Below are 21023 nucleotides of genomic sequence, written 5' to 3' on the forward strand. Positions count from 1 at the left end.
TTGCCTGGTTGGTGCAAGTGTCTCATCATACTCCTCCTCCTCCAGAGAAACCTCATCCTTTAGTCCTTTAAGTGATGATTCTATAAGGCATATAAGGGGAATAGTCAGGCTGAGTAGGGCAGTATCCGCGCTCACCATCGGAGTGGAGTCCTCGAAGCACTTCAAAATGGTGCATATGTCCTTCATGGATTCCCACTCTGTGGTTGTTGTAAAGTGGGAGAGTTGAGATGTGTGTCGCCTACTTTGCACCTGCTGCAGCTGCAACTCCATAATTGCAGGTTGCTGCTCACACAACCTCCGCAGCATATGCAAAGTCGAATTCCACCTGGTGGGGAGGTCAACAATGATCCGGTGCTCGGGCAGGCCCAATCTGCGCTGCATGGCTGAAAGGCGCGATGCAGCCATGCTTGAACGCCGCAAATGAGAGCACTCGTATCTGACTTTGGCAGCAGCTCCTCAAGGTCAGGATAGTTCCTAAGGAAACTCTGCACCACCAAGTTTAGGACATGGGCAAGGCATGGAATGTGAGTCAGACCACTTAGGCCCAGAGCCGCGACCAGGTTTCTGCCATTGTCACACACCACCATACCTGGCTGGAGGTTGAGCGGCGCAAGCCACATGTCGCTCTGCTCCTTGAGCGTGTTCCACAGCTCGGTTGCGGTGTGGCTAACATCACCCAGATAAACCAATTTCAACACGGCTTGTTGATGTTTGGCCAATGCAGTGCTGAAATCGGTTGTTGCGGTACGTCTGGGTGCAGGCGAGTCTGACGAGGAGTATGAGGAGGAGTCAATTTGTACGGAGCAGAGGCCTGCAATCCGTGGAGTTGGCAGGACCCGCACACTTGCACTGTCTACTTCAGTTCCAGGCTCAACTACATTTACCCAATGGGCGGTGATGGAAATGTAGCGTCCCTGGCCATGCTGACTGGTCCACGCGTCGGTGGTCAGGTGGACCTTGCTACTAACTGCATTTTGTAGCGCATGCTTAATTTTACACTCCACATGCTGTTGCAGGGCGGGGACGGCTTGCTTGCTGAAGTAGAAGCAGCTGGGAACGCTGTATTGTGGGATTGTAAACCCCAACATATCGATAAAGGCTGGCTTGCTCAACAGCCAGAATGGTAGCATTTCCACTGCAAGCAGTTTGGCAATGCGAGAATTTATGCCCTGTGCTCGTGGGTGGTTTGCCGAGTACGGGCGCCTTTTCTCCCACACCTGTGTGACAGATGGCTGCACACTGGATTGGGAGTGTGAGGATGCCAGCGATTGGGATGCTGATGCTGACGAAGTACAGACAGTGTGCCGCTGTACAACACTGCCTGCAGATGCACCCTGGCATTCTGGCGAGGAAGCGGGAGCAGCTGTTTGCAAGCTGGAGGAAGAGGTGGCCGCTGTGGCTGAAGAGGTGGAAGGTGGGGGACCAGCTGCAGGTGGCGAATCATCTTGGGTGTGATGCTGCCACTCCACAGGGTGCCTCTTCCTGACATGCGTCAACATATTGGTGGTATTAAGGTTGCTGACGTTCTTCCCTCTCCGCACAGTTTGTCGACAAAGCTTGCATCTGGCTACTGTAACGTCATCTGCAACTTGGTCGAAAAAGGCCCATGCACCACAACTCTTGGGCGCACCCCTTGTGCTCTTTAAAAGAGCCCTGCTCCTAACGGGTGCTGAAGTTGAGGGAGCCGACAACCAATTTTTCTCTCCCACGTGGACGGCCATGCTGTGCCACACCTGTAAGCTCTTCCTCTGAGCTATCCCTACTTGCTTGCTGCCCCTCAGCATGCCATGATGGGTCAAGGACCTCGTCATCCAATACACTTTCGTCAGCAGAAACTGGCAGCTGAGTTTCATCATCATCTGCTGACTGGGGTATGGTCACTGTGGGCACTGGCCCACCCTCCACTTCTTCCTCAGACGTACACAGTGGTTGCGCATCTGTGCACACTACCTCTTCTTCAGCGGCAGGAATGCTGTCTGGCTGGCACACAGATTCCAAGCCAACAGATTCTGAGAAGAGGATTAAGGTTGGCTCCTGGCCTTCTGGATGTCTGGGCAATTTAGTGGGCGGTGAAGAAGCAGATGGGTGCTGCTCTTCAGTTGCTTGACCCGATGTGGTGGAGAGGTCCTGGGAGGATGCGGCGCTCATTGAGGTGGATGCCTCAGCTGCCATCCAACCAACAATGGTTTCTACTTGATCCTCTCTTATCAGCCTATGGCCCTGCGCTCCTAACAAGCTGCGCATAAATGACTGCTGCCGGGTGAAAGTAGGTGCTGAGCGACTTGGGCCTGCTGCTTGCTCTGGATGTGCACCATGTCTAGCTGCTGATGCACCTCTTCTGCGGCCGCCGCGGGGACGTCCCTTACTCCCTGCCTTCTTCATCTCTATCGATGGATTCAGAACGGCAAGAAAGTAATTATTAGGGATTAATGTGCTTATTCCTGTAGAACTACAAAAAGGTATATGAAACACTAATGGCACTGTATGATGGTGTGTCTGCTATACTTTATTTGAATCTAGTGTGGCCTACACAAAAAGTAACGTGTGTTTGTGGTGTCGGTGTACACGTTTCGGTCGGATGTCACAGCGCAGTAAATGACACTGCTGTGATACAAAAAAAAGGATTCTCCGGGAGAGGTTGTTTGGGGCCTCACAGTACAATCCCTATATAGTGTTTAACTTTAACCTCAATAGATGCTGTGAGGTAAAGTAACACTTATAGGGGCACTGAGAGTGAATTTACTGGTGAAAAATTTGGGGGTGCGCGATAGAACAGGCCGCACTAGGGGTCCTGCAGTCTGATGTGACTACAAAGACTGACCTAGTGGGTGCTGCACTCCCCAAAAAAAAGCACACAGGCGGTCTGCGCAGCGGAGGTGACTAAGGCCGGCTTCACAATTGCGCTTCAGGGCGCAGCGATGGCCTGCACACAGCCGCCGCTAAGCCCCGCCCCCTGCAGTGCCTCCACCGGTAGCTCCGCCTCCGGGCGCATGACGCTGCATGCATCATGCGTCCCCTATCTTTATCACTGAGGACGCAGGCCGTGCGCAGTATGCGTTTGGCTGCGCCTGCGTCCTTTTGACGGTGCGCCGACCAGCGCCAAACGCAACCTGTTGCAATTTGGTTGCGCTCGGCGCACCGTCAAAAGGATGCAGGCGCCGGGGATTTCCGATGTGACAAAAATATCGGAATCGGAAATCGGAATTCCGATATCGCAAATATCGGGCCGATTTCCGATATTTCAATATTGGAAAGCTCATCCCTACTCACCACACATCTAGATGAGTTCCTTAGGTGGTCTAGTTTCCAAAATGGGGTCACTTGTGGGGGGTTTCTACTGTTTAGGTACATCATAGGTAGATCAGGGGCTCTCCAAAGGCAGCATGACACTCGCAGACCATTCCATCAAAGTCTGCATTCCAAAACGTCACTACTTCCCTTCCGAGCCCCGACGTGTGCCCATACAGTAGTTTTCTCCCACATATGGGGTATCAGCGTACTCAGGACAATTTGGACAACAACTTTGGGGACTAAAAGATCATGTTTGTGGAAAAAATGTGATTTTTTTATTTTCACGCCCGGGCATTATAAACTTCTGTGAACCCCTTGGGGGTTCAAAGATCTCACCACACATCTAGATAAGTTCCTTGGGGGGTCTAGTTTCCAAAATGGTGTCATTTGTGGAGGGTTTCCACTGTTTTGCTACATCAGGGGCTTTCCAAATGCGACATGGTGTCCGATCTCAATTCCAGCCAAAAAAGGCAAATGGCGCTGCTTCCCTTCTAAGCTCTGCCATGCGCCCAAATAGTCGTTTACACCCACATATGGGGTATCAGCCTACACAGGACAAATTGCACAATAACTTTATAAACTTCTGTGAACCCCTTGGGGGTTCAAAGTTCTCACCACATATCTAGATAAGTTCCTTGGGGGGGTCTAGTTTCCAAAATGGGGTCACTTGTGGGAGGTTTCCACTGTTTAGGCACATCAGGGGCTCTCCAAACATGACATGGTGTCCGATCTGAATTCCAGCCAATTTTGCATTGAAAAAGTCAAACGGCGCTCCTTCCCTTCTGAGCTCTGCCATGCGCTGAAACAGTGGTTCCCCCCCACATATCAGGTATCAGCGTACTCAGGACAAATTGCACAATAACTTTTGCAGTCCAATTTCTCCTATTACCCTTGGTAAAATAAAAAAAATTGGACCTGAAGTAATTTTTTTGTGAAAAAAAGTTAAATATTCATTTTTTTTAAACATACAAAAAATTCCTGTGAAGCACCTGAAGGGTTAATAAACTTCTTGAATATGGTTTTGAGCACCTTGCGGGGAGAAGTTTTTAGAATGGTGTTACTTTTGGGTATTTTCTATCATATAGACCCCTCAAAGTGACTTCAAATGTGATGTGGTCTGTAAAAATAAAATGGTGCTGCAAAAATGAGAAATCGCTGGTCAATTTTAACGCTTATAACTCCTAACAAAAAAAATGTTGGTTCCAAAATTGTGCTGATGTAAAGTAAACATATGTGAAATGTTACTTATTAAGTTTTTTGTGTGCCATATCTCTGTGATTTAAATAAAATTTCAAAGTTGGAAAATTGCGAAATTTCCATTTTTTTCACAAATAAACGCAAGTTATTTGAATGAAATTTTACCACTAACATGAAGTACAATATGTCACAAGAAAACAATGTCAGAATCACCGGGATCCATGGAAGCGTTTCAGAGTTATTACCTCATAAAGGGACAGTGGTCAGAATTGTAAAAATTGGCCCGGTCATGAACGTGCAAACCACCCTTGGGGGTTAAGGAGTTAATGTGTACATTTGAATAATTTTGCATGTATTAATAAAATTATAGATTTTAGGATGCATATATTATTCAAACCTTTTGTAGTTTTTTTCCTGCCTAATATGTATATCATATAACATATTTTTTGAGCACATCAAAGACACTCGGTCAGCACCCGAGCATGCTCAGATATCACCTTATCCGAGCTCTTTCGTTCCATTACTAGTGATGATGACCTATCCTAATGATAGCTAATCATTATCGCAGTCCTAACATCTCCTATAAATAGACGTATAGATCATTTACTGTCGGTATCGTGTCCTCAGATGTCCTCACCTTTGTCTGTTTTCCAAGAATAGCTTTGACTCCAATCACTCCATGGCCCATTGAATCCAGACCCATTTTCCGGTTTTGCTCGCACCTTTGCTGTGTAGTTAGTAAAACTCGAGAGTTTAGAACTCGGGATGTAATATTCAGGCACACTACCTGACACATTAACCAGTAAGAGATCAGAAGATTCTTCATCACCCTACAGGGATAAAGAAGATAGATAGAATCACCCAACAGGTATAATGAGAATGACTGGAGTAACACTGCAGATTTGAAAAGTCAATGTTCAGGTTTAATAACAATGACTAGAGTCATACTATAGATATAAAGAGGCATTGTATAGGTATAATGACAATAGCTAGTCATATTACAGGTATAAAGAATCACCCTACATGTATAATAACCATAGCTAAAGTCACCCTAAAGTTATAAATAGTCACCCTGCAGGTATTATAAGAACAACTAGAGTCACCCTACAGATATGAAGAATCACCCTTCAGGTACAGTCATGATCGAAAGTGTTGGCACTCTTGAAATTGATCCAGAAGATGAAGTATTTCTCGCAGAAAATGATTGAAATTACACATGTTTTGTTATACACAGACAGTCCTCAGACAGTTCTCTTCTCCTCTCTCTATTCTCCATTCTTAGTGTGGCACAGACAGACACACAAAGCAAAGATTAAATCAACTTCTCACATTTTTATCTGATTTCAGGTGTGATATGCTATGCACCGTGGACAAAGGAACATCAAGGTCTAAGGAGATGTACTTGTAACTTTGAGATAGTTAATATTCTTAAGAATTTTTGTTCTCAAGTCCTCAGACAGTTCTCTTCTCCTCTTTCTGTTCTCCATGCTTGGTGTGACACATAGACACATAATGCAAATATTGAGTCAACTTCTCTCCATTTTATTTGGTGTCAGGTGTGATTTTTATATTGCCCACAGCTGTTACTTGCCACAGGTGATTTGGAATGAGCATCACATGCTAGAAACAAAGTGGTTTATCCACAATTTTGGAAAGGTGCCAACAAATTTGTTTGACCCATTTTGAGTGTTTTGTGTGACATTATGCCCAATTTGGCTTTTTTTCTGTTTTTCTTTTGTGTTGTTCCAATACACACATAAAGGAAATAAACTTGTGTATACCAAAACATGTGTTATTGCAAACATTTTCTGGAAAAAAATACTTCATTTTATGGCACAATTTCAAGGATGCCATCACTTTCACCCATGACTGTATAAGAACAATAAGTAGAGTTGTGGCACCCCTGAGGGTCCAGTCGCCACAGAGGTACTGCACCTCACTCAGAGGTATAGTATCCCACCTTTCAGGTAAGGTGGAGACACCAGATCACACTCATATACCCTCAACCAACACAACTTAGAGTAGCAGGGCACCCTGGATGACCCCTGCTTGGTTCATAAAAGGTGTTGGAAGGTGGGTGGAGCTTAGGGTGAGAGCAGGAGAACTGAAGGAAGTTAAGATCAGTTCCCCCCTTGGGGGAGAAGTGAGAGGACATGTGTGCAGCAGCTCCCTGTTAGCAGGAGCCGCTGGGAAGGAAAGTGACTGAAGGAAGCTCCCTGAACTGGGAAAGGCATTCCCAGAGGCACGGGTGGAGAGAGTGCTCCCCGTGGGGCTCGTTCCACGCTGACGGACATCAGGTGGGGGAAATCCAGGTTGCAGAAGGGTCTCGGCCCCTAGCCTAGTGCAGTGGACATCAGGACTCAGCTTGGAAGCCGACGGCTGTGGCAGCTTTAGAGGCCACAGTCACTATCCACAGTTATCTTCGCTGGAAAGGCAGCCAAAAGGGAGCAAGGAAACAAACTGTGCACGTTATCTGACAAGGTCCGTGGCTGCTGGCCTGGGACACTGACTGTGAGGTGTTGTGTAGGAATAGGCGAGAAAGCAACACTGTGAGATGGCCAGGGAAGGCATATACTGACTGGGAGCTCTGGGAAGGTGTTCTCTATCTGCCTGGAAGTTGGCTGGGTTCCTCACCCGGAGGACGTAGCACCAAGCGGGCATCTGTGCTGCAGACAGAACTGTGAGTAAAACTTTGGAACTGCATTCAGCTGTGTCTTCTGCCTTCTTCCTGCTCACCCATTCAGCACTGCTACATCCCTTGCTTCACACTACATCATCATCTCTCTCAACATCTTTCATCTGTCCTGGGACTAAGCTCTGCCTTTGGAGAGCTATTTCAACTCTGCTGCATCGCACCATCAGTCCCAGAGGATCTGCACTGCAGTGCAGGTCACCTCTGACCAGATACTACGGGTGGCGTCACAAACTCTTTATTACAAACTCTTTAATTTCATCCCCTGTAAATAGACCCCTTTTATTGGACGCCCAGGGCCACAGACCGGGTCATCGCCTCTGTGACACTGTCCCGTTAAGAAAGCGGCCCGGTACCGAGTATCCCCACTGCCCTGGCGGGCGCTCCAGAGTCACCTTACTGGAGAAATGATATTGATTGCGTCAAAATATTTCGTTGGGAAGGGATAAAGAATATAATAAAAATCTGTAGGATTACTTGCTTCCAGAAGCACAACTGGTATGTCAGCTTGATTGTGGGATACGCAACCACTGGTGGAATCCATCCCAATTTGTATTTGTAGTTTATCGGGTCCTTCATTTTGAGATCTGTGGGGGGATCAGTCTGGACTGGAACAGAGGAAAATACACTGATGTGTTACACTAATGATAAGGATTGAAAATGTAGAAAATGTAGAAAATACAAGCCACAAGAGTACTACATTCGAAACAACAAAATACCAAGTTTTTATTCTATCACTTGTTTTCAATAAAAGCCAATACTATTTTGATATACGGTGATTCAGATAGAGTTAAAATTAGTGCAGCAGTCATCTTCATCTATACATCCATATGTATGGCCATGAAGGCCACAAGATATGTCGTAAATGGACTTCATGTGGCCATTCTCCAAGCGACTAACTAACTAACCAACATAACCTCTCTAACTAACCAACATTTCTAACTCAACTAACATTTCTTTTCAGATGTTAAGAGACATTTCTTTTCAGATAAGGATGATGTCAATTGTATCTATTCTTCACAATCCATTTTGAATGATAATGTTTTATCTGCCCTCATGCTCTCAGTACAGAATGCTCTCCTCACCCCAGAAATCCATCTTACTGAAACTAACGCAAATTTAGTTGATGCTGGAGACATTAACATCAACATTCCTAACCCTATGTCCTATCCTGAGGAATCTTGTGCCCCAACACTTGAAACCTTTCAGGTTTTCATTGAAAAAGAGCTAAAAAGCCCTAGCTTTTAACACCACGATTTTGTCAAAGAAAAATAATAATTTAACACGACATGAATCTAAAGCTGTCCATGATCTAAAAAATAATACTAACTTAGCGATTAAACAATCAGACAAAGCTGGCTGTGTAGTGGATATGGATACTCCTATTTATGAGAAACAAGCCTATGATATAGCTAATGATGCAGAGACATACAGACGCATTTTCTCCGGTCCCTCAGGGGCTTACAAAAACACTCTTGATCTATTGGTGCACGAGGGTATCGAAATGGGATTATTTAATCAGACAATGAAAAGGTTATTAATTATTTTTCCCACAATATCTATATTTCATGGCCTCTCAAAAACCCATAAACTTATTTTTCTGTCTCCCCTTCGTCCAATCATCTCTGGTATTGACTATTTTTATTGAAGGCTCTAGTATCTGGAATGATAGACATTTGCAATCTCTTGTTGCCAAAATACCAGTTTTTTGAAGAACAGTACTTCTGTCCTCAAAATTATGGACTAGATTGCTTGGTTTCATAGTTTTTCCATTCTTTTATGTGACGTCATTAACCTTTACTCATGTATCCCCCATAGTAGAGCATTGGAAGCGGTCATTTTCCTTCTAAACAGATACAGTAAATACAGTTTAGAACTGAAAGAACGTATTATTAGGGGTATTAAATATCTATTAAAACATACATTTTTTATATCTAATTCTGAGATTTTTTTTCAAATTAAAGGAGCGCCAATGGGATCGTGTTTTCCCCCTTCATTAGCTATACTTTATGCTGCGTGGTTAGAGGATATTTTTGTTTTTTTCTGCATGGTACGGACGTTATGTCGATGATGTACTTATAATTTGGTCCAATGATGTTAGTGCGGCATCTGCATTTTTGCGTTATTTAAATGACAATTAAATGAATCTTAAATTTACTTTTGCTGGCCCTGGCAAAAATATTAATTGTTTGGATTTAACACTTATTGATAACAATTGTACTAAATGGATTGACTGTTCTGTATATCGCAAACCTGTCATTGGAAATACCATTCTAAGAGCTGACAGTTGCCATTCCAATCAAAGCATTACATTTTTCCCCTATGGAGATTTCATCAGGTCAAGAAGAATATGCTTCGATGATGAGGAGTTCATCAAGGAAAGTCGAGATCTTAAACTCGGTCATCAGTAGAGATGAGCGACTTTGCCTTTTTTAGGGTCGAGTCAGGTTTCATAGAACCCGACTTTCTCAAAAGTCAAGTCGAACGAAATCGGCCGACTATCAGGAAAAGTCGGAGGTCCGACTGAAACACGAAACCCAATGCAAGTCAATGGGGAAGCTAAGTCGTCAGGGAATGGAGGACAGTAAACACACTTACAGTGCCCATTTCAATGCCAACTACATCAATTCTTATTACTGAAGCTTGTCAACCTTAATTTACTTTATAATAATAGTTACGCATTGAAAACTGAGAGTTATTTGGCTAAAGTTGTGGGGGGGGTAGGGCTGGCTCCAGGTTTTCGTGTGCCCCGGGCGAAAGAGTGTCAGCGGGCTCCTTTAACACATACCACAATTCATGATGCTCCGATACGGCAGAGAAATATTGATATATTGCAATGACAAATACTTCACTTCTTACATTACATGACTGATATCAATTTTAAATTCTACAATAGCTCAAAAACCGGACAGTATATTCCTCCATACAGTATTATGGCCACCACATAATGCGCCATACAGAATAATGAGCCCCAAATATTGCTCCATACAGAATAATTGGTCCCATATAATGTTCCATACTGTATATGATGAGCTCCACATAGTGCTACAGTATCTGATGGTCCCCATATAATGTGCCATACAGTATAGGATGGTCCCCATAGAGTAGAATGAGTCCCACATATTGCTCCATACAGTATAATGAGTCGCATATAAAGCTCCATACAGTATATGATGGGCTATATAGTTTGCTCCATACAGAATGGGCTTCATATAATGCTCCATACAGAATAGGCCCCATATGTGCTCCATATAATGCTCCATACCCTATATGATGCCCCATAAATAATGAACCCCATATGATGCTCCAGTATATGATGGGCCCCATGGATGATGCTCCATTGTATGATGGGCCTATATAATGCTCCATATATAATGGGCCTCATATGATGCTCTAGTATATGATGGGCCCCATATGATGCTCCAGTATATGATGGACCCCATGGATGATGCTCCATTGTATGATGGGCCTATATTATGCTCCATATATAAAGGGCCCTGTTATGAATGGGTCACCGAGGAGGATAGCAGGCCCAGGCTAAGCCACATAAAACCAGAGAGGTTGGTAACTAAGGGGATTGCAGACCCCTGATCCTGTCCACACAACTAGCAGTAGCCGTGGAGCGTACCTACGATGATCCTAGATGCCTCGGCACAGCCGGAGAGCTAACTAAGCCTAAAGCAAGAAAGGGGAAATCTAAACTGCCCCGAAGCAGACCCCAAAGGAATAGATAGCCCCCAAACATATATTGTTGGTGAGACAAGATGAAAACACAAACGCAGGCAGAAAAATAGACTGAGCAAACGATGGGGCCCACACTGACTAGACAGGACAGGAAAGGAAAGACACTGTCTACAATCACGCAAAAAAACCCTGCAAAAAGTCCAACACATCTGATGCACAAAAACACTGAAGTCGCATGACTTCGCCCCCACTATATCAGCACTCTGATATATCCTGAAAGCAAAGCAAAAAGAGACCAATATAACAGGGGACAAAACAAACTGGCACAAGCAGTAACATATGGGCGGTGATTCAGCACAGCCCCAGCTGGAGCTGGCTGACCCGCATAAAGCAGAGATAGACAAAACCAGATCAAATGCAAACAGAATAGCAAATGAATCACTTAGCTCAACCATGCAGGGAAAGAGCAGCAGACATCATACCTAGAAGGCACAGGAAGAAAATTACCAGCAATGATAGATGGAGTCAGCTGTCTTAAATCCCAGGGTGATGGTAGGGTGAGCTGGACTTGAGAGCTGCATATGGGGGAACTAGCGGTGGACCTGACAGACAGACAGGGGGTTTGTGATGGTGGTGGTGGTGGTGGTGATGGCCTAAATTCAGTCTTTCGTTGCAAAAACATTGTGATTCCCTGACTGCTTTGGCCTTGCGACGACACCTCAACATTTCTTGCTGCTGGTGTGCTTACCGGTGGGCTTACAGTGGGGGAAGCGATGGAGCGTTGCTGGCTACCTTCAGTCGGAGCAGGTGCACATGTGCTACCTGAGGTTTTGTAGTCCATCCACGCTTGCAAGTGCATGGTGGTTAAATGTCTAAACATGCAACTGGTATTCAAATTTCAGAGATTTTTCCCTCGGGTAAAGGTCCTTCGCACTTCTTACAGATAACCTTTGCCTCATCAATAGGATTTTGGTCAAAAAAGTGCCACACTGCACTCTTCCTACTATGGTATACATTTTCAGGACTTGCACGCTGTGCTAATTTGACCGTCTGGCCAAGCTATCCTGCAACTCTTTTTGTTTTTTTACCACGTTTTTGGACAGCTACGGGCCTGCCAGATAACCGCTGCTGCGATGACGATGCCTGCTGCAGATCCTTCTCCTCTTCTGACCTATTGCCAGTGGCACCCTCTTCCCCAATGGATGCCAATCCGGGTCAACAACTGGGTCATCCATCACCTCCTCTTCAATTTCATCTGCACCTTCCTCTGTTTCACCGTGTAACGTGTATTGTGAGGAAAGAGGGAGTCACAAGCGCAATATAGGGTCTTATCCCACAAATAAAGTAAGCGGTTTGACAAAAAACTGCTCACCTGGTAGTAGGTATTCAAAGCATGTATAGATAAGGGCTGCTGCAGATCCACAAGTCGGTCACCGACTATCTGAAACAGAGCTCTGCAAAGGAATACGTGGATTTCGTCCGCGCTGCCCAAATGATGAAATTCCAGAAGGTTAATAAGGTTTGACAGTGGTTTATTCTACGCGTTTCAAGGTTTTTTGCAACCTCTTCTTCAGGAAATACCACATGAAGCATACATAGGTGGTGCATTAAGTACACACAGATTTAACAAAAAAAAAAGAGCTCCAAACAGTCAGATGACAGTCAGATGACACATGTCAGAGTTCATAGTTAACAGACAGTATAAAAATTCATAGTAATAGTTAGAAGCTGTTCTTATATTGACATGTCTATTTTAATTTCACAGGTTGTTGAACAAAGGGGAAAAAAAAATATATATAAGGAAAATTAAAAAACACATATATACTGAGCAAGAAAAGCAAATCTCGGACACGAACTCCTAGAGATATGCCTCAGCTTCCTCCAGATCTGCTGCCTGACAATTAGACCACTCGGCTATGCTAACAGGTTCCTCCAAGTGTATCCAATGTGGAAGAGACATATGTTGAAATAAACCATTAGTTAAAAATTAAATTGCAAGAATCTAAATTTTAATCAATTAAGAATAAATGTTTTATTAATAAAAAATATCATTTGGGCAGCGCGGACGAAATCCACGTATTCCTTTGCAGAGCTCACCGTGTAACGTGGCATAGTATGCGGGAAGGGGCACCTGAGTTTCATCAGGGTCAGATTCTGGCTCAGTAGACTGCGAGGGCAATGTAGTGCTCTGGGTCAATGTACCAGCAGAATCATCGAGCAGTGGCTGTGCATCAGTGCACTCCATGTCAGATTCATCTTGGACTGGGGAATTCAGGATTTCACTTGATAACCCAGGCATGGTATGTGAAAAGAGCTCCATGGAGTAATCTGAAGTGTGGCCTGTCGCATCCTTCACTTTCGGTGGGGGTGAAGGACACAAGGAAAGGTGTTGTTCCTGACCAGAAGCCTGCACTGACGACTCAGTACTTGCAGTTTTTGAAACTTCAGAAGAGGAGGCGATAGAGCTGGATAGAGTTGGAGGCTGTTTCGGCAAGGTAAGCCAAAACCTGTTCCTGATGCTCCAGCTTTAAAAGCGGTTTACCTACTCCCAGAAAAGGGAACCTTACAGGCCTTCTTGAGCCAGACGGTGATGCTGACACTACATCTCCTTCCTTAGCTGCTATTGTGCTTTTGGCATAACCAGTAGATGTACCACCACCACCATCAGTACCAGCTGCCCCCCCACCCACATCCGTGGCCTCTTTCACCATACTTCCTCATGTTTGGGAAAATGTACCAAAAATACCAGCAGATATATGGTACTATATGAGGAGCGTACAGCTGAATAAGGTGTAGTGGAAAATTTAAATCTCCGTATATATTTCCTTAGTCACAGACGCTCTCCCAGTATGTATTTCACCGTAATCCAACTAGCAGATATATGGTACTATATGAGGAGCGTACAGCTGTATAAGGTGTAGTGAAAATTTTAAATCTCCGTATATATTTCCTTAGTCGCAGACGCTCACCCAGTTTGTATTTGACCGTAATCCAAACAGCAGATATACGGTACTGTATCAGAAGCGGACAGCTCTATACGGTGTATAGAAAAATGTAAATCTATGTATATTTATTTCCGGAGTCATACACACACGCTGTCTCACTATGGATTTGACCGTTATGCAAACAGCAGATATACAGTACTGTATCAGAAGCGGACAGCTCTATACGGTGTATGGAAAAATGTAAATCTATGTATATTTATTTCTGGAGTCGCACACACACGCTGGCTCAGTATGGATTTGACCGTAATCCAAACAGCAGATATACGGTATTGTATCAGAAGCGGGCAGCTCTATACGGTGTATGTATGGAAAAATGTAAATCTCCGTCTCTTTTTTTCCGGAGTCACACACAGATGCTGTCTCAGTATGGATTTGACCATATTCCAAACAGCAGATATACGGTACTGTATCAGAAGCGGACAACTCTATATGGTGTATGTATGGAAAAATGTAAATCTATGTATATTTATTTCCGGAGTCACACACACACGCGCTGTCTCAGTATGGATTTGACCGTATTCAAAACAGCAGATATACGGTACTGTATCAGAAGTGGACAGCTCTATACGGTGTATGTATAGAAAAATGTAAATCTCCATCTATTTATTTCCGAAGTCACACACAGACGCTGTCTCAGTATGGATTAGACCGTTATCCAAACAGCAGATATTCGGTACTGTATCAGAAGCGGACAGCTCTATACGGTGTATGTATGGAAAAATGTAAATCTATGTATATTTATTTCCGGAGTCATACACACACGCTGTCTCACTATGGATTTGACCATTATGCAAACAGCAGATATACAGTACTGTATCAGAAGCGGACAGCTCTATACGGTGTATGGAAAAATGTAAATCTATGTATATTTATTTCTGGAGTCGCACACACATGCTGGCTCAGTATGGATTTGACCGTAATCCAAACAGCAGATATACGGTATTGTATCAGAAGCGGGCAGCTCTATATGGTGTATGTATGGAAAAATGTAAATCTCCGTCTCTTTTTTCCGGAGTCACACACAGATGCTGTCTCAGTATGGATTTGACCGTATTCCAAACAGCAGATATACGGTACTGTATCAGAAGCGGACATCTCTATACGGTGTATGTATGGAAAAATGTAAATCTATGTATATTTATTTCCGGAGTCACACACACACACGCTGTCTCAGTATGGATTTGACCGTATTCAAAACAGCAGATATACGGTACTGTATCAGAAGTGGACAGCTCTATACGGTGTATGTATGGAAAAATGTAAATCTCCATCTATTTATTTCCGAAGTCACACACAGACGCTGTCTCAGTATGGATTAGACCGTTATCCAAACAGCAGATATTCGGTACTGTATCAGAAGCGGACAGCTCTATACGGTGTATGTATGGAAAAATGTAAATCTATGTATATTTATTTCCGGAGTCACACACACACGCTGTCTCAGTATGGATTTGACTGTAATCCAAACAGCAGATATATGGTACTGTATCAGAATCGGACAGCTCTATATGGTGTATGTATGGAAAAATGTAAATCTATGTACCGTATATACTCGAGTATAAGTCAATCCGAGTATAAGTCGACCCCCCTAATTTTGCCACAAAAAACTGGGAGAACTTATTGACTCCAGTATAAGTCTAGGGTGGGAAATGCTCCATAGATTATTCCCCCATATGGTGTCCCCAGAAGAAGCTCCATAGATTATTCCCCCATATGCTGCCCCCATAAGAAGCTCCTTAGATTATGCCCCCCATATGCTGCCCCCATAAGAAGCTCCTTAGATTATGCCCCCATATGCTGCCCCCATAAGAAGCTCCTTAGATTATGCCCCCCATATGCTGTCCCCATAAGAAGCTCCATAGATGATTCCCCCATATGCTGCCCCCATGCTGCTGCTGCATGTAAAAATAAAAAAATGACATACTCACCTCTCCGTCGCTGGGTGTCTGATTCTCACCTGTCCTGCGTCCATGGCTGCTCACCGCTATCTGCAAGGTCATCAGTCAGTGACGTTCAGACTGCAGGGGGCGCGGCGCGCACTAACCACGTCACCGTGCCCTCTGCTGTCTGAAGTCACTGACCGATGACAGACACAGACAGCAGCAAGCAGCCATGGACGCAGGACAGGTGAGTATCACTATACTTACCCGTCCTGACGCTGTGTCTTGAGCCCCCAGCTTCTCCACGCTCTCTCTTCCTGCCTTCAGCGGTCACGTGGTGCCGCTCATTAAAACTCATGAATATGCGCATATTCATGAGTTTTAATGAGCGGCACCACGTGACCGCTGAAGGCAGGAAGAGAGAGCACGGGGAGAAGCTGGGGGCTCAAGACACAGCGTCAGGACGGGTAAGTATGACCTGACACCCCCGCTCCCCCTCCGACCCCCCGGTGTATATGACTCGAATATAAGACGAGAGGGGGACTTTCAGCCCAATTTTTTGGGCTGAAAATCTCAACTTATATTCGAGTATATACGGAATATTTATTTCCGGAGTCACACACACACTCGCTGTCTCAGTATGGATTTGACTGTAATCCAAACAGCAAATATACGGTACTGTATCAGAAGTGGACAGCTCTATACGGTGTATGGAAAAATGTAAATCTATGTATATTTATTTCCGGAGTCACACACACGCTGTCTCAGTATGGATTTGACCGTTATCCAAACAGCAGATATACGGTACTGTATCAGAAGTGGACAGCTCTATATGGTGTATGGAAAAATGTAAATCTATCTATATTTATTTCCGGAGTCACACACACGCTGTCTCTGTATGGATTTGACCGTTATCCAAACAGCAGATATATGGTACTGTATCAGAAGCGGACAGCGCTATACTGTGTATGTATGGAATAATGTAAATCTATGTATATTTACTTCCGGAGTCACACACACACGCTGTCTCAGTATGGATTTGACCATAATCCAAACAGCAAATATACGGTACTGTATCAGAAGTGGACAGCTCTATACGGTATATGTATGGAAAAATGTAAATCTCCATCTATTTTTTTCAGGATTCACACACAGATAGCATGTATTTGTCCGTGATACCAGCCGGTACACGGTAGTGTGTGAGGAGCGTACAACCCCAATACGGTGTGGGAAAAAATGAACGCTCGGTAACTGTTCAGAAAAAAAGAATAAAAGTAGGAGTGCTGTGTAAAAAGCAGTCTGCACAGCAGTGTGCACACAGCAATGCAGCTATCAGGTAGCCTAATAAGGCAGCCTAATAACCAGTGCTGCTGCACGCAAAAAAATATTTCCCTGCCACTGCACACTAACTGTACAGCACAATTGCTATCAGCATAAGCACAGAATGTTTTTTCTTCCCTGCCTATCGGTTTTCTTTCCTGCCTAACACTCTCCCTATTGAGAAACAGCAGCAGCCAGCAACCTCTCCCTATGCTAAGATCGGTAGAAGTAAAATGGCAGTCGGCGGTCAGAGCTTTTATAGCCACAGTGACGCCACACAAAGCAAGCCAATCACTGCAATGCCCTTCTCTAAGATGGTGGTGGCTGCCCATGTCATCGCGTTGCCCACAGTGTGCGTCCTTGCTCATTGGCAGAGAAAAGGCGCCTGAAAGCATTACGGGAAACGCGACTTTGGCGCTTGGGTCGGCGACCGCATGGCCGACCTCACGCTATGGTCGGGTTTCGCTCAGCGCAACCCGACTTTAGCGAAAGTCGTCGACTTTAGAATTTGACCGACTCGTTTCGCTCAACTCATCAGTTTTGAACTAGTGTTGCATTCTTAAACTCGGTCATGAGACCGAGTTTAAGAACACAGCAGTCGTTTGAAACACATCCGGTTTCACCTTATCCCCAGTCTAGGCATACTTTAGTGTTGCCATATCTATTTTAATCATGAAATAAAGGATTTGGTTTTATGGATTGAAGCAGGTCTCACTTTCCTTCACATTCTATCACCCAGTTTACCCCATAGAATGCTCAGCAGCAACACTTGGTTATCTGTCAAAGGTTTTTTAATTGCACAGGCAATAAATGTAACATGTGCAGATATTCCAGAAAAGCAAAATATATTTCTGACTGTGTCAAAATAAATTATTTCATTATTTGTCAAAACTTAAAAAAAAACTCAAATTGAACTTCTCCAAATTATTATGCACAACTTTTTCCAAACATTTCATAGGTTGCAAAGAACATGGTATTTTTTCAATTTGCATCACTAAGAGTTCACATTTTCTGAAATCAAAAGCTTTTTCAATCTACGACCTCTTAACTAGAGATGAGAAAACTTGTTCGGAAAACATTTGCCAATCTCAAATTCGGCACGAGAGAGGAGAGTCAGAGACGTTCTCGGAGAGCTGTACAAAATTTAAAACCGTTTCCTGCTTAAAAATCTATTAACTTTATAAATAAATATAATAATAAAAATAAATATAACAATTTTGTGCAATTTTTCCAACTATAACTAGGGTTAGGGCTAGAATTAGAGTTAGGATAAAATAATCGTCACAAAATACAAGAAAAAAAGTAATAAAAAGAAATAAAAATAAAGCAATGTATATATTTTATATTTATATTTTAATTTTGGCAAAGAAAAAAAACAAAAATAGAAATAACTAGAGACTATGGCCAAAACTATAATTATGCAAGCATAAAAAAACAAGAATTGAAATAACTAGAGACTATGGCCAAACTATAATTATGTAAGCATTTTCTTATAATACAATACAATTTTCTTATATAATAGTATTTTATTATAATACAATACAATGCAATACACGGTCGTGGGGGATAAGGTGTTCATTAATGGACTGGTGGAATTGATTCAGGGAGTACTAATTGGCATACACCTTGCTCAAGGGTGCTGACAACCTACACTACTCCATTGTTTGGCGATGAAGGATGGCTACAAAAGATATAGGATTATTTCAAAAATCAAACATAATATTTCCCAGCTTTTCTCTAACCACAGCACTTCTGTATAAGAACAATATTACTCACTGTGTTGGAAGGGTTTGAAAATGTTCAGCTCTTCTTGTGGTCGAACTTGAATGTAAAAAGAGCTATGAGCTTGAGAAGAATGAATTTGGAATGAGCAGCTGTACAATACATACGGCGTCCCATATTTCATTTGTCTTGAAGGATTATTGCATGGCTTTTCTCTGCAAAGAAAATTCACATTCTTCATTAAAAGGAAACAAGTCAGGAGCATTAGGGTCCCCAAAGTAATAACATTGCTGAATAGCAAAGTAAAAGACAACGCACACACACTGCACGCTGTGAGGATTCGCTGGTGCCGAGAGCGAGTGGTCATGTGATTTGCATACTTCTGGACACATTCCAACTAGACTGTGTCTCAATGGCCAAAGCCATCTAGTCGGTATGTGACCACTTGTTTGCAAATCTCATACATGCAGTCATGCGCCCGTCACTACCTCACTCCTGGCGCAGGCACCAGAGAATCCACATAGCACACAGTGCGTGCGTTGTGAGGTTTCACAAGTCTGCAGTCACATAGAGTGACTGCAGACTTGTAGCTTTAGACCAGACCAGACAACCGCTTTCTGGCCATGAACGAATATTTCATAATTCCCTCATCTCCATCTTTTAATTGTGCCCTCTGGAATCCACGGTCTACTTGTAACAAGCTTCCTTTCCTACACAACTACTTTCTGAACAACTCTCTTAATCTGTTGGTCCCCACTGAAAGCTGGATTCAGGATTCTGACACTGCCTCTCCTGCTGCCATTTCCCATGGTGGCTTACAATTCTCCCAATCCCCGAGACCCACAAACAGACATGGTGGTGGAGTCTGCATTGTTGTGAACTCATTTTCTGGTTTACCTCAGGCTTCTGGTGAGGGTGGTGGAGCTGGCTGTGTTGATAGAGGAGTTGTGAGTCCTCCATCCGGGCTCCCTCTAGTGGTGACAGTAGGTAATGAAGCTGATCTAAATGGCAGAGACCTGGCACCTGAGGAGGAGGACTTCGAGTGGACATCAGGAGTCTTTGACTGGATTTAAGACAGCCGACTCCCTAATTTTGTGCTGGTGATTTTTTCCTGCCCTGAGGTTCTGGTTTCCTGCTTTGTTCCTGCCTTCTCAAGCTAAGTGTGCTCTGCTATTTTTTCACATGAGATTTGGTCTGGTTTACTCAGTTTTTGTGGTCAGCCAGCCCCTGCTGGGGCTGTGCTGAATTTCCATTCTTATGTCTCTGTTAATGCCAGTTTGCTTTTTGTCCCTGATCAGATTGGTCTCTTTTTGCTCTGTCTTCAGAATATACCAGACCAGAGTGCTGATATAGGGAATTGAAGTCTAGCGACTTCAGGGGTTTTGTTATCAGAAAGTGTTGGACATTTTTTGGCAGGGTTTTGTGCGTGATTGCAGACAGTATCTTTCCTTTCCTGTCCTTTTTAGTTAGTGTGGGCCCCATCGTTTGCTCAGCCTATTTTTCTATCTGTGTTTGTGTTTTCATCTTATCTCACCGACAATACATGTTTGGGGGCTGTCTATTGCTTTGGGGTCTGCTCTGGGGCAGTTTAGATTTCCCCTTTTCTTGCTTTATGCTTATTTAGTTCTCCGGCTGTGACGAGGCATCTAGGATCATCGTAGGTACGCTCCACGGCTACTGCTAGTTGTGTGGATAGGATCAGGGGTCTGCAATCTGCTTAGTTACCAACCTCTCTGGTTTTCTGTGGCTTAGCTTGTTTTTGTTTTTCCTCCTCGGTGACTCATTCATAACACGGCATACTCCTGTCCCCACAATGCAATTTCCAGGTCATCCCTCCAGTTCCATCACTCTTATTCCCTTCTTTTGAGGTCCACACCATCAGGCTCTTTCGTCCCCTTTCCCTCAGAGTAGCGGTCATATACCGGCCCCCAGGCTCACCCACCCACTTCCTTGACCACTTTTCAGCCTGGCTGCCGCACTTCATGTCCTCAGAACTTCCAACCCTTATCCTGGGAGACTTCAACATCCCCATTAACAGCCCTATTTCCACATCTGCATCCCAGCTTCTATCACTAACCACCTCTCTAGGCCTCTTGCAGCTTTCAACCTCTAAGACACACAAGGACGGTAACACCCTTGATCTGGTCTTTGTCCGGCTCTGCTCAATCTCCTACCTAAATAACTCACCGCTTCCTCTCTCTGACCACAACATTCTCTCCTTCACACTCACAA

At 43.9% G+C, this 21023-nt stretch overlaps 1 protein-coding gene across 1 annotated transcript in view; it reads right to left on the reverse strand.

The window, feature by feature from the left end:
- CSF2RB (colony stimulating factor 2 receptor subunit beta) overlaps nucleotides 1-21023 on the reverse strand; it is a 115626-nt gene that overhangs the window by 54009 nt on the left and 40594 nt on the right. The window contains exons 8-10 of the mRNA XM_073574356.1: nucleotides 18846-19006; nucleotides 7658-7788; nucleotides 5126-5318 (exon numbers count right to left, since the gene is read on the reverse strand). Coding sequence (XP_073430457.1) covers nucleotides 5126-5318; nucleotides 7658-7788; nucleotides 18846-19006 — 485 coding nt within the window. The remainder of the gene's footprint in view (nucleotides 1-5125; nucleotides 5319-7657; nucleotides 7789-18845; nucleotides 19007-21023) is intronic.

The sequence above is a fragment of the Dendrobates tinctorius genome, unplaced genomic scaffold (assembly GCF_039654945.1).
Source record: "Dendrobates tinctorius isolate UK_male_01 unplaced genomic scaffold, ASM3965494v1 ptg000038l, whole genome shotgun sequence".
In the NCBI taxonomy this organism is placed as follows: domain Eukaryota; kingdom Metazoa; phylum Chordata; class Amphibia; order Anura; family Dendrobatidae; genus Dendrobates; species Dendrobates tinctorius.